Source organism: Oncorhynchus clarkii, chromosome 15 (genome assembly GCF_045791955.1).
Source record: "Oncorhynchus clarkii lewisi isolate Uvic-CL-2024 chromosome 15, UVic_Ocla_1.0, whole genome shotgun sequence".
NCBI classification, from domain to species: domain Eukaryota; kingdom Metazoa; phylum Chordata; class Actinopteri; order Salmoniformes; family Salmonidae; genus Oncorhynchus; species Oncorhynchus clarkii.
Window position 1 is genome coordinate 20972956 of NC_092161.1, and position 15505 is coordinate 20988460.

A 15505-nucleotide genomic window follows, 5' to 3' on the forward strand; every position below is an offset into this window, starting at 1 on the left:
TATATATTTTTTCAACTTTAAATTTGATGACTTTTCCTAGAATGACCCCAAATTAGAAAAAGTGAAACATCGCTTTTGTTCATATTTCCATGAAAGCTGTACAGCACCAGGATACAAATATTGTCTTAGGGTCATTTTTGACCCAGCAGTTATAAAATCATTTACACACCACAAAAACCACAAAGACACACATTGATAAATTGAGATTGTGTGCTACTGATTGAACTCAGACAAAACTAAAACTTCCTTGTGCATGTACAGCATCTCCCCTCCACGACCCCACACATGACTCAAGTTCACAGACAAAATAAACATTTCTTGAAAGCATTGTTTACTAATCGGGAATGCAGTCAGAGGCTATAAAGGTGCTGCAGATGACAGTCCCCCAGTTCTCTCTTTGCTGAAGCCATGAGTGCACGTTTCAGTTCCCAACAGGTCATAGATCTGATTTTATCAGATGTCCAGGAGGAACAAGAGAACAATGATTTAGAAGAGGAGGAGGTGTCTGAAGAAGAAGGTTGGGAAGAATACAGCATGATGGATCATCTTCAGATGAAGAAGGAATCCGCCAAGCTGAAAGAGAGACATTTTTGTCAAAGAACAGCAAAATAACATGGTCCTTGTCACCATATGACAACCAGGGCAGGGTGGCACCAGGGCCCACAAGACATGCAGTTGCCCAGGACATCGCCTCAACATTCTACATGTTCATTACATCAGCCATCGAAACAATCATCCTGGAGATGACAAATTTGGAGGGTTTCTGTAAATATGGAGACAACTTAAAAAGGATGGATGAGATTGACCTTACATACGGTAGGGCTGCTAATCTTAGCGGGTGTGTATAGGTCCCGAGGTGAGGCTACATGTAGTCTCTGGGATGCAGAGAGTGGATGGGTGATTTTCCGTGCCATGATGCCACTGACAGTCTTTCACACTTTTTCAAGAATGCTACGATTTGATAACCGTGAGTCAAGACCTGCAAGACGCGTGAGAGACAAACTGGCGGCAATCTCCACCATCACCCAACTTCAACCTAATTGAGATGGTTTGGGATGAGTCCGGACCACAGAGTGAAGGAAAACAGCCAGCTCAGCACTTAGTTTTGAGGTTATGCTCAGGTAAAACAATTTGGCTAATCTATACTTCCAAGTCCAATTCTTGAAGATCAAGGGGTATAACATTTATTGGAATGACTGGAATTCTGATAGACTTTGTTAAACAGCCATCACTAACATAGAGAGGCTGCTGCCAACATACAGACTCAAATCTCTGGCCACTTTATTAAATGGACCTTTATAAAAGGTATCACAAGTCACTTTAAATAATGCCACTTTAATAATGTTTACATACCCTACATTACTCATCTCATATGTATGTACTGTTCTATACCATCTACTGCATCTTGCTTATGCTGCACAGCCATCACTCATCCATATATTTATATGTACATATTCTTATTCATCCCTTACATTTGTGTGTATAAGGTAGTTGTTGTGAATTTGTTAGATTACTTGTTAGATATTACTGCATTGTCGGAACTAGAAGCACAAACATTTCGCTACACTCGCATTAACTCTGCTAACCATTAGTATGTGACCAATAAAATTTGATTCTATTTTTTTATGTAAAGATATAACTGAATTGTATTATTATATGTAGTAGAAAGCGATGGGTTAGAAGAAGCCTACATATCCAACCCCTAAAGTAAAATTGAACATCCATATATGGCCTGCTATGTAAACTTTAACATTGATTTATCCTGCAATAGATGGCATTCAATTGGTAACATACATTTTTTTCTTTCTAATGCCTAATAAGGATAAAGTAATCTAAAAAGTAACTGAATGTAATCAGATTACGTTACTGAGTTTCGGTAATCCAAAAGATACTTTACTGATTACAATTTTGAACTGGTAACTAGTAACTGTAACAGATTACATTTAGAAAGTAACCTACTGGTACAGCAGTAGCTAGTAGCTGTAGGTAAACTTGTTACTGATACGCCTAACGTCTCCGGCGCAATTGATCGTTGGATGTACTTGCTCCACCTGCAGAAATAATCTCTTATCAAAATGCGTACTCATCTTCCCCAGAATCAGTTTGAGAATTAAAAGAAAATTGCGCAATGCATATTTCGATTTGGCCTCTGTTATTGGTAAACCACTAGCCATTCTTCCCATATATAACTAGATTCCGCAATCCCCCGCAATTTTGGAACCTAGGTGATGCGGTTCCATGTGGTGAAGATGCAGATAGAAAGCTCTGTAAAGATGTTTCTGAGTGCGCCAGGTGCCTTGCGCAGGTCATTTGCAGACACTAACACAAGTCCATCGTTCCTACTTCTAGCCAAAAACGTTGGAGAGGTCTCACCACACGTTAGCAGCAGCACAACGCTTCAGATCCAAACATGGATGGGGAGTGTTCGTTACCGAGAGGATAGTTAAGAAGGCAATTATTCAAATCCTGCAGCAATTTCAGTCGATGGCTGCTGTGGTGGTATCATAGCAACAACACCCAAGAATTAGAAAAATATTAACAATAGCCCCGTATCACCCGCTGCCTGCCAGCACAAAACTCTCCATTACAAACTCGGCGCGCTGCTCTCTGACAAGACACTCCCTGGAGAGGAGCGCGGGTGAGCCGGATAAAAAGGATAGTATTTTTCTCCCAGACGCAGGTTGACTTGGAAAGGCTTAAGCCTCGATGAAAACTACATCGCCGAGTGACTGTGACTGGATCCTCTTGCTAAAGAAGATCGCCAGATCCTTTGCAAGAATGGAATTACATGGAATAAACGAAGTTTCCTTTTACGACATGAGATATCCGCGCCCGGGAATCGAAACTTTCTTTCAGGGTTTTTAATATGTGGTTGCATTGCCTGTATTCTATGGTAAGCTTACCATTATATAGGCGTTTGGATATGATACTGAAGTAGCCTACTAGTGCTAGAATAAGCGGCTCATCTGAATTTCATGCATTTTTACTGTGCTTGTTTATTATGTGTTATAGATAGCTCCTGTCACGACCGCAGGACGCCTATTGAACATTATTTCTTTGCTCCTGCTCAATTGGGAACAAACCCGTATTTCCTTCCAATTGAAGACATTCTGTTTATGTTTTATCTATCTATGTAGATTATGTCGTGGCCCTAATGCACTATATCAATATAGCCATATCTGACCATTTATATAGATAGGCCTGTCAATAGAGCATAAAATGTAATGTTATCATAACCATGAATAGCCTACTAAATATACACCAACTGCACCTATGAATCCTCAGTTTCCTGTCCTAGGACTGGATGACTGAATAATTGACAGACATCATGCATTTGGATGTGGACTGCTGGTAAAATCACAATGCGCATCTGTTATCATGACATGAGCTTGCCTTCCATACTTGGAAATCCACAAGCCTTACTGACTGTCCTCATAATGTGTTATATACTGAATAGTTGTTATACTCGGCTACAGTAGGCATACTATTCTCTGTTTAGTTCAAAGTTAAACTCATTTGTAGCGTCAAGTGAACATTGTTTAATGGCACTGTAGGTGCGTTTCACATCAAAGTCTGTGGCATGGTCATAGATATTCTCACATGACTGGCTGCTTTGTCTGGTTGCCTCGCCATTGGCACCCCAGTGTTCCTCTTGACTCAAATTGTTATTATCATCATCATCTGTGTGTATGTGTCTGTGTGTGTTGTCGTGCATCTGCAAGTGTATATGTCTTAGCATGCCTCTCGTGTGTGTGTGTGTGTGTGTGTGTGTGTGTGTGTGTGTGTGTGTGTCCGTTTGACAGGGTTCGGTGGTTCACTATACATTGTGACTGAGTGTGATTGAAAGAGGGAATATTCATGTAATCAGAACCCCACTTTTGTTACCAGCAATTTGGAGATCAGTTACCAAGTGAGCGAACTAAACCTGTGTCATTATTAGGCTAATTATGTAATCAATTATTAAAATGTGAAGATATACTCAGGTTCTTTGTAAAGTGCATCAATTATGTTTGGAAATTGTCTCTTGAACATAAACAATAGGATTAAGATTGTTGGGGGAAAACAGCTGACATTGAAATCCTCTAATCATATAGCAAATAGAATTCTGATGAAGTAGACAATTGTGTTTGGCCATTGCCTAAGGGAACATAGGCAAACATTATGAAAATCCCTCAGATAAACAGACACAGACTCCTCAGAAACAACATTCCTGCTATTCCCCAACACAGTTTGAGATACACCTTCCCAGCACAACATGTCCCACCCCACGGGTAAACTAACCTGGCCATAGGACTCCTGTACAACCCCAGGGCATGTTTAGCACCATGACCTCATGCATGTGCAATAGAGGTGGTTTGGTGACCTTAGTAAGCTTGCCTTAGACGAGTTGCTCTGGGTCAGAGAGGATCTCCCTGCGGAGAGACAATGGCTAGGCTTCGGCTCAGCAGGCTAATGTGCTTTTCTGGCAAGCAAGACACCTGGGTTCAAACCCTGTCATTCACACAAGCATTAGAGCCCAGTAGAGTCCAGTTATAGCAATGGAGAGTGTTTAGAGGCTCTGTGAGGTTGGACAGAGCTATGGACCTGGTGAATTTACTGCAAAGAACTAAATGGTGATGAATGTGGATGTTTATAGGATACAGGTACAGTAGTCAAGTCTCTGTGTTTGACAGAGGGGGATGAGACCACAGAGATAAATACAGTATAGTGTATCCAACTCTATTGGTGAGACATGGTGAAAAGACCGATGCAGTGCAGTAGAAAAGCTGAGGACTGTTGAGGTATGTTTCAAGTTATGTTGCTATTTATGGAGAGATGGGCGATAAGATGAGCGTTGGTGGCGGGTATATCTATCTATGAAGAGGAGAGTTTGGAGGTGTGGGAGTAGTAGATATTAATAGCAGAACTTAAATAACCAATATGCTGTATATAACCAACATGATGAAGGCTCCCAAGGAGCGCTGGAGGGACTGGTAGAGAATAGTGCCCCACAGGTCGTCGGCAGAATGAAAGGACCAACTCAATTGTACGAAGGTACACCTTTGCTATTTCCTCAACACCAAAATGTCACCTTACTTTTACTTTTAGCCTGTTAAGTTTCCCTGTGTCATTGGAATTTCAACACATCAGGTGCCCATTTTTGAGATCATAATGTACGTCATGTGTTTACTATTCACCCTTGTTTATATACCAGCTCTGGGAGAATGGAGGAGAGATCAACCGCGTTATGATGCAGGTTTTATAGTTTTTGTCGATGTTTATGATGGATAGATGTAATCAAAGATGACTACAGTCTCTGTTTGCCTTTACAGCACTGACATGCTTGGAATTTCACTATTTTACTTCTCATTAAGCATAGAATAAATCCCTCATCAGTGTGTGTGTGCATGAGTGCTTTTGTGGTTGTGTGTGTACAGTGCGTGTGTGTGCATGACCTTGTACTTGTGTGTGTGTGCGTGCCAGCGCTCATGTGTTTAATGATCTCAGACATCATTTGACACAGGAGTTAAGGAGATCAATAGAATAGCGGGCGAAAACATCAGCACATCAACGTTTCAATGCCAGCAGCCTTCGATCCAATCCTGCATCCTTATGATGCATAGCTTTGAGGGAAATTGCACAGTGTGCTTGTTTGAGATAAGATTTACGAACTCTATTTGATCTCACATGTCATTCCTACATGACAGTTTAAATGTATCTCATTCTCCCACTGCGACGCTGAGGTTACAGATCAGTTTGCAGTTCAAAGGTTCATTCAACAATCCATAAATGCCTTATTGACTTCACAGAAGGTTGACAATACAACCCTGTCATGCTTCAGTTCCTCAAGAAATGTATTTACTGTCCAGAGTGCATGTCATATTATTTATCTATTTGGTACATCTCTTGTAATTTACAATTCATTTAATCAGGAATTTCAGGAATCGATTTGTCTCTGCCTGACTCATTGGCTATTGATGGATTGCCGTGCTATATGAATTATAGAACGGTTTTATTCCTGCCAATATATTTTTTCCCTGGTATTCAACTGAATTACTGTCTTCACAGAAAAATGACCGGTATGCCTTTTGTCGGAGGATGGCGAGATGATGTAAAGAACATGGGTTCTCTGTCAGGGAGGAGAAGAATGTTCTGAGACCAGTGCCAGTAGCGGTTTGTTTTTACATATGCTTAGAGGCCCATTATCAGCAACCACCACTCCTGTGTTCCAATGGCACGTTGTGTAAGCTAATCCGAGTTTATCATTTTAAAAGGCTAATTGATCATTATAAAACCCTTTTGCAATTATTTTAGCACAGCTGAAAACTGTTGTTCTGATTAACGAAGCAATATAACTGGCCTTCTTTAGACTAGTTGAGTATCTAGAGCATCAGCATTTGTGGGATCGATTACAGGCTCAAAATAGCCAGAAACAAAGACCTTTCTTCTGAAACTCGTCAGTCTATTCTTGTTCTGAGAAATTAAGGCTATTCCATGCAAGAAATTGCCAAGAAACTGAAGACAGAAAAGTGATGACAGGTTACATCACCTCTGTCTACAGATTGATACAGTCCCCAACTTGAACACATTGCTTTAGCTACACCCATAGGTGCCAGGCAATAGTTGCTGACCCACGTACCCCCTACAAAGCGTGCCTTCAAGCTTATATTTTCTCTATGGGAGAGATGTACGCTTGCACTCTCATAAAAAATGGTTCCAAAAGGGTTCTTCATCTGTCCCCATAGGACACCCCTTTTTGGTTCCAGGTAGAAACGTTTTGGGTTCCATATAGAACCCTCTGTGTAAAGGGTTCTACATGGAACCCAAAACAGTTCTATTTGAAACCAAAAGTGTTCTACCTGGAACCAACAAGGATTCTTCAAAGGGTTATCCTATGGGGACAGCCAAAGAACCCTTTTAGTTTCTAGCATCTTTTTTTCTAAGAGTGTTTATGCAGCTCAGGCAACAATGGTTTAATGAGACCTGTAACTGGACACATTTGTCATCACAAATGAAGAATTATAGTTGCAATATACAACTAGGAGGCTATTCCCACCAAATGTCAGCACTGTGTGTTCTCTCGCTCCCTGCTGATTTACAACTGGGAGATATTTAATGTTATGGCTACTCCAGACTCCTTTTCAGCTCATTTATCACCTGATTTACTTAACAAAAGGTACATCTCAATAAGTGGTCCAAGTATCCTCATGACATGGCACAAGTGTGGGGGTGGGCCTTTCCTCTTTCGTTCTCTATTGTTCCTCAAGCAAGGGTGGAGACAGATGACATCGCAAATTCCCATCAGACCAACTCCTTGAAGTTTGATAATATACACTAATAATATACAGTAATTCACTGTTAATAGCACCAATCTGATCAAATTCACAGGAGAGTTCCTTGTCCTCATCATTTGTGAGCTGACAAAAAATGTCTGGTAGTGAAGTGAGAAAAAAAACAGATGAGTTTTTTTCAATGCTAATATTGAAGTGATCACATTAACCTAAATGAGCTAGCCTACAGACAGCTAGCCATTTTAATTGGACTGGCCTCCTGTGACCAAGGGTTAATACAAAAAGGCCAACACAAACACAAACACTCCCGAGCCTCCCTGAAGGCGTTAGCTACTAGCTAGCTTCTTCACTCCTCCATTTTGTTAGTCGCTACTCGCTGTGTTGATAAGCCTCAGCTGGGTCTAGGATGCCACGTGCAGGGGTATAGCCCTGAAAGCGCTCCTGTGGGCCCAGCAGCCATTTGATTTGTCCCTTTGAATTAGCTCCGACACCAGGTGCTTCTTTCTGCTCCATCTGTTTGCCAGCAAGGGGAGAATTAAAAGAGGCTTATTTTTCATCCAGGAGCATGTTTTTTTTATTAGCGAGCTAAAGGGCTGTGTCCTCTAATTTAATTTCTGTTGAGCGTGTGAGTTTTTTGGGGGGGGATAAAAGTGTGAGTCTTTTTGATTGAAGTACACTTTCAAAATGGTCATATTTCAGGGATGTGTTGTGTTCTTTCTCTCACTACTTTGATAAGAGGGTTCATTTATAATAAAGTATGTGCAATCAACATCGTTTGTTTTGCACACAGGGGTGTAATGCATAATTGAATAATTTATTTATGATTGATTGATTGGACTTGGTATTCACCCTTACATCGTGGTTTGTTTCAGGGGGACTATTGGAACTAATTACCATTAGACTGAAGCCATTATACCCATGTGTTGATTGGTAACCATCAATAATCAGCTGTGTCTGTGAGCTAATGAAACACCTTCAGGCAGAGCGAGGTGTGAGTTCCTCTGGATCACACCGTTATCGTCTCCTTCTCTCATTAGCATTATTCATCCTGTGGTTGCTGACTGTTTCACGCCACCAGAGAGTCACTCGCTCCAGCTGGGAACTGCAGTGTGCACCAATCTCCATGCATCTACATTAACCTTTGTATGATTAGAACTCCTGTGGACAAGATTTAGGTCTTGGATTATATATTTGAATATGCCCTCCTGAGGTGGTCGATGTGCCTATGTTATGGAGAATCATATTTTTACTGGCTCTTCACAGTAGTCAGTGGAGTAGTCAGAGAAAGGAGAGCATTTCCATGGCAAATCTCCACAGATGGCGAAGATCTTTGTATCAAAGCATAAGTGTGACGTGTCCAGATAGACTAGGTCAGCTGAGACAGCAGCAGTCTTGTGAGAGTGTTACTCCTCTCTGGTTGAGGTGAGGAGGCCTGTATGGGGAGCTTCAATTTCTTTGGCTCTGCTTGGCTTCTTCAAGGTGGTGCATTTAGCTCGCTGTATGTGCACCATCACCAGTTGCACAATAACATCAAAAGAAGCTCAATTGGGCCAGAATACCGCCATGTCTGGTAACACTGACTGCTCACATCAACACACTTTTTAGACCACATTTTCAGGCACATTGACTTTCACTGGATGCTTTTAAACATCTCCTTTTAGTTTCGTTATCTGCCTTTAGCTCAAGGGGATAGCTCAGTGGTATATTTCTCCACTCATTGTATAGGTATTGGCATTGCTGTTGGTTTCGCTATTGATAGTGATGGTGTACCTAATTCAAAGTTTTAGAGCTTTTCCGGCCCAATGATTTATCACCCAACTGCAGGCATCCCCCAAGGTTTAGTCTCAAATCCGTTCCTGATGTGCCGGGCATAGCAAGAGCCAGTAAGCACACTACACACACAGTGTAGGCTTTTAAGGGACAGCCTTCTTACTGTATTCAGTGTTTTCTATAGGGTTCATTTTCACAATGTGCACAATGTAGTAGAGTTTCTTGATGCATTACTCTATGCAGCTGTCAACCGTAGTATTTGGTAAAGGTGGTACCTGGCGTGTAGAAACCAAAGTGGCGTGGCAGTGGACGACCAGCTGTTTTCTTTCTTCACACTCCACTTAGGCTTTATAGCCGGCGAGCAAGCAGTCGGTGAGATGTGTGTGTTGCTCTATATTTCCCTGTTGTTCTTGCAACACTGTATTGTGAAGCCACAGAATGTCTGCTTATCCCACTCTGCTATGCCGCTCTGTCATTTTGGTGCATTCATCCCAGAGCGCATGTGTGTGTGTGTGTGTGTGTGTGTGCACATGCATGTGTCTCACTCCGCTCCCTGTACTGTGGCGGAAGTCTCATCACTCCCACACGTCTGGAGCTGTCACCCAGTGAGCAAGTGCCTCCGGAAAACAGGCTTCACTTTGTATTGATTCTCATTGTTTTGCTCCTCCTTCATCCTGAAAGAGCTTCATTTGGCATGCATATTTCACTGGGATGATCTAAATTAGTCAGAGCATAGCGGAAGTGTTGCGCTATTGCACTGAATAGGAATGTAGTAGTTTGTGTTGGCGTTTGTTCAAGTGTCTCTTCTCTAAATGTATCACAAACTTATGACCATATCAAATTCAGCAGTGGAATAACTATTATGGACCGCTTGAGTATCATCATCAGTATTGCACATCTAGGTCTATTATCTAACCCTGTCTCTTCCTCTCCTTTTTCTCTTTCTGTCTCTATTTCTCCCCTTTCTCTGACCTTCTCTCCCTGCCTACCTCTCACTCACTTTCCCCCTCTCTCTCTAGCCTCAGGATGAGTGAGTGAGCAGTCCGTCTGCCGAGTCCCAACCATGATCGCCACTGGAGGCCTGCTGCGGATCAACAGGAGGCAGGACTCGCTGCGCTCTAAGAGCCGTGCCGAGAACAAGCGTAAGAGAAAAGCCCAGAAGAAGCGGAAGAATGAGGTGGTGGTGGTCAAGGGCAAGCTGAATCTCTGCTCCATCTCGGGGGTGGTGGCGGCTATTGGGATTCTAATCCTACTGGTGGGCATTGCCATGGCCATACTGGGTTACTGGCCCAGGGAGAGCCCACTGTACCCGGATCCGCCCAAAATCCAGATAATTTACAACAAAAAGGAGGAGTCAGGGCTGACAGGCAACTGGACGAATAACGCGAAGGACGGATTTCACTTGGATGGGGATTTGGTCAGTAACAATCGTTCCAACGGCACAGGTTTAGAGCAGCCGTCTATGGGCTTCCTGGCTGAGTTCTTGGATAAGTACCTGTACTCGGACAAGTTGAAGGTGTTCGGTCCCCTCATCATGGGCATTGGCATCTTCCTGTTTATCTGCGCCAATGCGGTACTGCATGAGAACCGCGATAAGAAGACCAAAATCATCAACCTGAGGGACATCTACTCCACTGTCATTGACATCCACAGCTTGCGGACTAAGGAGAACATGCCGCTCAATGGCTTTGTGAACTACATGCAGTCCAAAGGGGTGGAGGGCAAACCTAGCGCTGCATATACCGCCGCCCTACTAGCTAAAGGCACTTGGCCCTCGGGAGGTTCGCCGGACGAGGGCAGCCTGGGCCCCTCCAGATGCCACTCCCTGACTAGGTCAAGGGTGTCATCTCTAGAGAGGCAGACGTTCACCGACACAGTCTACACTATCTCCAGACACAGCGGGGCCGGCCAGCAGAGCAGCCCGATTTCAATCCCCAAACGGTGGGAGACCCGGACAATAGTGGCCTCCTCGGTCAACGCCTTCACTCTCCCCATGACCAAACCCAACTATCGGGCCAACCAGCATCAGCGCAGGCCTTCAGCCAAAGCAGAGGCAGGGAGGAGCAGGGCTGCCCTGTGTGACTCTGGCGAAGAAGACGAAGCCTGGGTTGGGTACGGTTTTCCAGAAACCACCACCCAGGCAAATGTGGAGACTTTGCAGACGGCTATGCTCCTGCCTCAGGACTCTGTGGAGGTGTACAAGAGCAGTGGTAGCCTCCAGGGGGCGCTTCAGGGCTCCCAGATCCAGCTGCTCCCCTCGTCCCCCACTGGCCCCAGGGTGATGGGTTCCCACTTGTCCCTCAGCGCCCTGACGGACTACTCCAGGTCCATCGACCTGGGCATCACTCCATCCACCCCCACCGAGTGGAAGGTGGAACGGTCCCGGCGACTCAGCTGCCCTCGTTTAGAGGTACCGGGAGGCGGTGGGTACATCAAACTGGGCGACCTGGGGGGGGAGTCCTTTGAGTCAAGGGAGTCATGTGAGGTGACCGCCTTCAGCCAAGTGACCTCAGAGGAGGGTCTGGCTAAGAGTCAGAGCGAAGGAGGAGTAGCCAATGACCAGGAGGAGAGCAGCCCCGGGGAACGACAGGACAGGTGCTCAAGACGATACTCCAACAAAGAGAAACTTCTCATGATCTCTCAGTCAGACTCCGTTTTGGACGATGAGGAAGTGGATAGCACAGAGATATGATTGGACAATTACTGATTGGTGGATTGAGTTTATTTGGAGAAAAAAAATGGACACATGATATCTCGCAGTTGGTTGAAGACACTTGACAGCAGTTTCATGGAATTATGACAACGACAATACTGCATAGGATCTGAGATCTAGAGGATCTTGTGGTTCGTTGCAAATGCAATTATTGATATGTGACCAAAAACTGAACATGGTCTTTGGAGGCTATGAAAACAGAAGACTGTGTGTATAGTATTTTGTCAAGGGTTTGTTTGTGTAGGTTGGAAGCATCGCACCCAACTGAAAGAGTTTCAAAGCAAAAAGATAACATTAACCAAAAAAGGGTCCGTTTTAAAATGGTGATTGAACCGTTAGTTACTGTACCATCCACTTGATGTAATAGTTTCTCTAATTTGTAGAAATATAGTGTGTCTGTTCCACCTACTGTCACAACTGATACTGTAGTAGTATATTGATTGAGAGTTGCTGTCTCAACAGCATGTATTTTGTACTTTAATGTCCTTGCCGTTTTTATTAGTTTGAATTCAAACTTTAATAGCAATACATCATTGACCATCTCTGTTTGCTTGTGGGGGAAACAATGTTGGCATATTTGCCTGTGTGTCTTTTAAATTCTCTGAGTAAGGCTTGTTGGTTATTGTTTAGAACTTTCTTGCTTGTTAAGGAATCTCCTGTATATCTTTGCTATCGCTTTTGCCTGAGCGAAATTAAAAACAACACTCTAACTAGCACAATTCACAGCTGAACACTTGTATCTCTGTACAAGTAGCCTAAGTACCTTAGCACAAGTAACCATCTGTGGAAAAAAATACTTATCAAATCAATGTTATCCTGTGCAAAAGCAGCTGGATTGTTTTTGTAGTTGGTTCTTGTTCAATAACACACCTGCAGTAAATAATTGTATTCCAATTGTTCCTGGTGCCCATGGTCAATTCAACCATCCCATGGTCGTCCTATGGCTCAATCAGTCTTCAAATAAACTTATGAAGCTGTCTCATTATCTGTACCATCTGTTATTCCGACATGTCAATCAAGTTATCAACCCAAAGGTGTGAGAACACTCTCCAAATTGAGTACTCAGCCTAGCCAAGCAGATCTTGATGTGCCAGTGTGTTAAAAAAATATTAGTTCAGCAATGTATAGCTGAGAGAGAGAGAGATGGAGAGAAATAATGGAGAGAGAGAGAGATATATAGAGTGTGAGAGAAAGAGAGGGAGCAAGAGAGAGATATAGAGAGTGTGAGGGAGAAATAGAGGGAAAGAGAGAGATATAGAGGGAGAGAGAGAAAGGGAGAGAGCGAGAGAGAGAGAAAGAAAGGGAGCGAGAGAGAGAGATATAGAGTGAGGGAGAAAGAGATAAATAAAGGGGGAGAGAGAGGGGGGAGAGAGAGAAAAAGGGAGAAAGCGAGAGAGTGAAAGAAAGGGAGAGAGAAAGAGCAGAAGAGAGAAAAAGAGGGGTGATGGAAAGCATGAGAGAGAAAGCTAGAAAGAGGGAGAGAGATGGAGCATGAAAGAGAGCTGGGTGTAAGTGTAAGAACAAGTGTTTTCCTGTCAATGGGAGTAACAGAGTCCCACATTTGGTACGGAATCCTGGTTTCCATCTGTTCATGGGGAGAAGGAGCTTTATATACAATAAAATACAATTTTATTGGTCACATACACATGGTTAGCAGATGTTATTGCGAGTGTAGCGAAATGCTTATGCTTCTAGATCCGACAGTGCAGCAGTATCTAACAGGTCATATCTAATAATTCCACAACAAAATCTAATACACACAATCTAGTAAAGGAATGGGATGAGAATATATAAGTATAAAATATATGGATGAGCAGTGACAGAGAGGCTAAGATGCAATAGATAATAAATAATAGATAGTGAAGGATACAGTATATACATATGAGTTGGTAATGCAAAATACGTAAACATTCTTAAAGTGGAATTATTAAAGTGACTAGTGTTCCATATATTAAAGTGGCCAATAATATAAAGTCTGTAGGTAGGCAGCCGCCTCTGTGCTACTGGTGGCTGTTTAACAATCTGATGAGATAGAAGCTGTTTTTCAATCTCTCTGTCCCAGCTTTGATGCACATGTACTGACCTCGCCTTCTGGAAGGAAGCGGGGTGAACAGGTAGTGGCTCGGGTGGTTATTGTCCTTGATGATATTTTTTACCTTCCTGTGACATCAGGTGTTGTAGATGTCCTGGAGGGCAGGTAGTTAGGCCCCGGTGATGCGTTGTGAAGACCGCAACACCCTCTGGAGAGCCCTGCGGTTGTGGGTGGTGCAGTTGCCGTACCAGGCGGTGATACAGACCGACAGGATGCTCTCAATTGTGCACCTGTAAAAGTTAGTGAGGGTTTTCGGTGACAAGTCAAATGTTTTCAGCCTCCTGAGGTTTAGGAGGCTTTGTTACACCTTCTTCACCACACTGTCTGTGTGCTTGGACCATTTCAGTGATATGTACACCGAGGAACTTAATACTTTCCACCTTCTCCACTGCTGTCCCATCGATGTGGATAGGGGGGTGCTCCCTTTGCTGTTTCCTGAAGTCCACGATCATCTCTTTTGTTTTGCTGACATTGAGTGAGAGGTTATTTTCCTGACACCACACTCCCAGGGCCCTCACCTCCTCCCTGTAGGCTGTCTCGTCATTGTTGGTTATCAAGTCTACAACTGTAGTGTCGTCTACAAACTTGATGATTGAGTTGCAGGCATGCATGGCCATGCAGTCATGGGTGAACAGGTAGTACAGGAGAGGGCTGAGAACGCACCCTTGTGGGGCCCCAGTGTTGAGGATCAGCGGAGTGGAGATGTTGTTTCCTCCCTTCACTACCTGGGGGCGGCCAGTTGCACAGGGCGGGGTCGAGACCCAGGGTCTCAAGCATCAATGAATGAGTTTGGAGGGTACTATGGTGTTGAATGCTGAGCTGTAGTCGATGAACAGCATTCTTACATAGGTATTCCTCTTGTCCAGATGGGATAGGGCAGTGTGCAGTATGATGGCGATTGCATCGTCTGTGGACCTATTGGGTCAAATTGGAGTGGTTCTTGGGTAGGGTAGGGTGGAGGTGATATGATCCTTGACCAGTCTCTCAAAGCACTTCATGACGACAGAAGTCAGTGCTACGGGGCGATAGTCAGTTACCTTAGATTTCTTGGGAACCGGAACAATGGTGGCCATCTTGAAGCATGTGGGGACAGCAGACTGGGATAGTGATTGATTGAATCTGTCCGTAAACACACCAGCCAGCTGGTCTAGGGATGCCGTCTGGGCCAGCAGCCTTGCGAGGCTTAACGTTTAAATATTTTACTCACGTCTACCATGGAGAAGGAGAGCCCGCAATCTTTGGTAGCGGGCCGTATTGGTGGCACTGTATCGTCCTCAAAGCGCAAAAAGAAGTTGTTTAGTTTATCTTGGAGCAAGACGTCGATGTCCGAGACAGGGCTGGTTTTCTTTTTGTAATCCATGATTGTCTGAGGGCCTGCCACATACGTCTCGTGTTTGAGCCGTTGAATTGCGACTCAACTTTGTCTCTATACTGACGCTTTGCTAGTTTGATTGCCTTATGGAGGGAATAACTACACTGTTTGTATTCGGTCATGTTTCCAGTTGCCTTGCCATGATTAAATGCGATGGTACGTGCTTTCAGTTTTGCGCAAATGCTGCCATCAATCCACAGTTTCTGGTTAGGGAAGGTTTTAATAGTCACAGTGGGTACAACATCTCCTATATACTTCCTTATAAACTCGCTCACAGAGTCAGCGTA

General features: G+C 43.7%; 1 protein-coding gene across 1 annotated transcript; it reads left to right on the top strand.

The window, feature by feature from the left end:
- The first annotated feature begins 2629 nt into the window (after nt 1-2629).
- Nucleotides 2630-12736, top strand: LOC139366732 (transmembrane protein 200C-like). The gene is made up of 2 exons (XM_071104424.1): nt 2630-2893; nt 10061-12736. Exon 2 carries the CDS (start codon nt 10105-10107, stop codon nt 11731-11733), a length of 1629 nt encoding a protein of 542 aa, XP_070960525.1. The 5' UTR covers nt 2630-2893; nt 10061-10104; the 3' UTR covers nt 11734-12736.
- Nucleotides 12737-15505: the final 2769 nt, after the last annotated feature.

What these genes read in the sequence shown, in the direction of transcription:
- LOC139366732 (XM_071104424.1), top strand. Translation starts at nt 10,105, where the DNA reads ATGATCGCCACTGGAGGCCTGCTGCGGATCAACAGGAGGCAGGACTCG.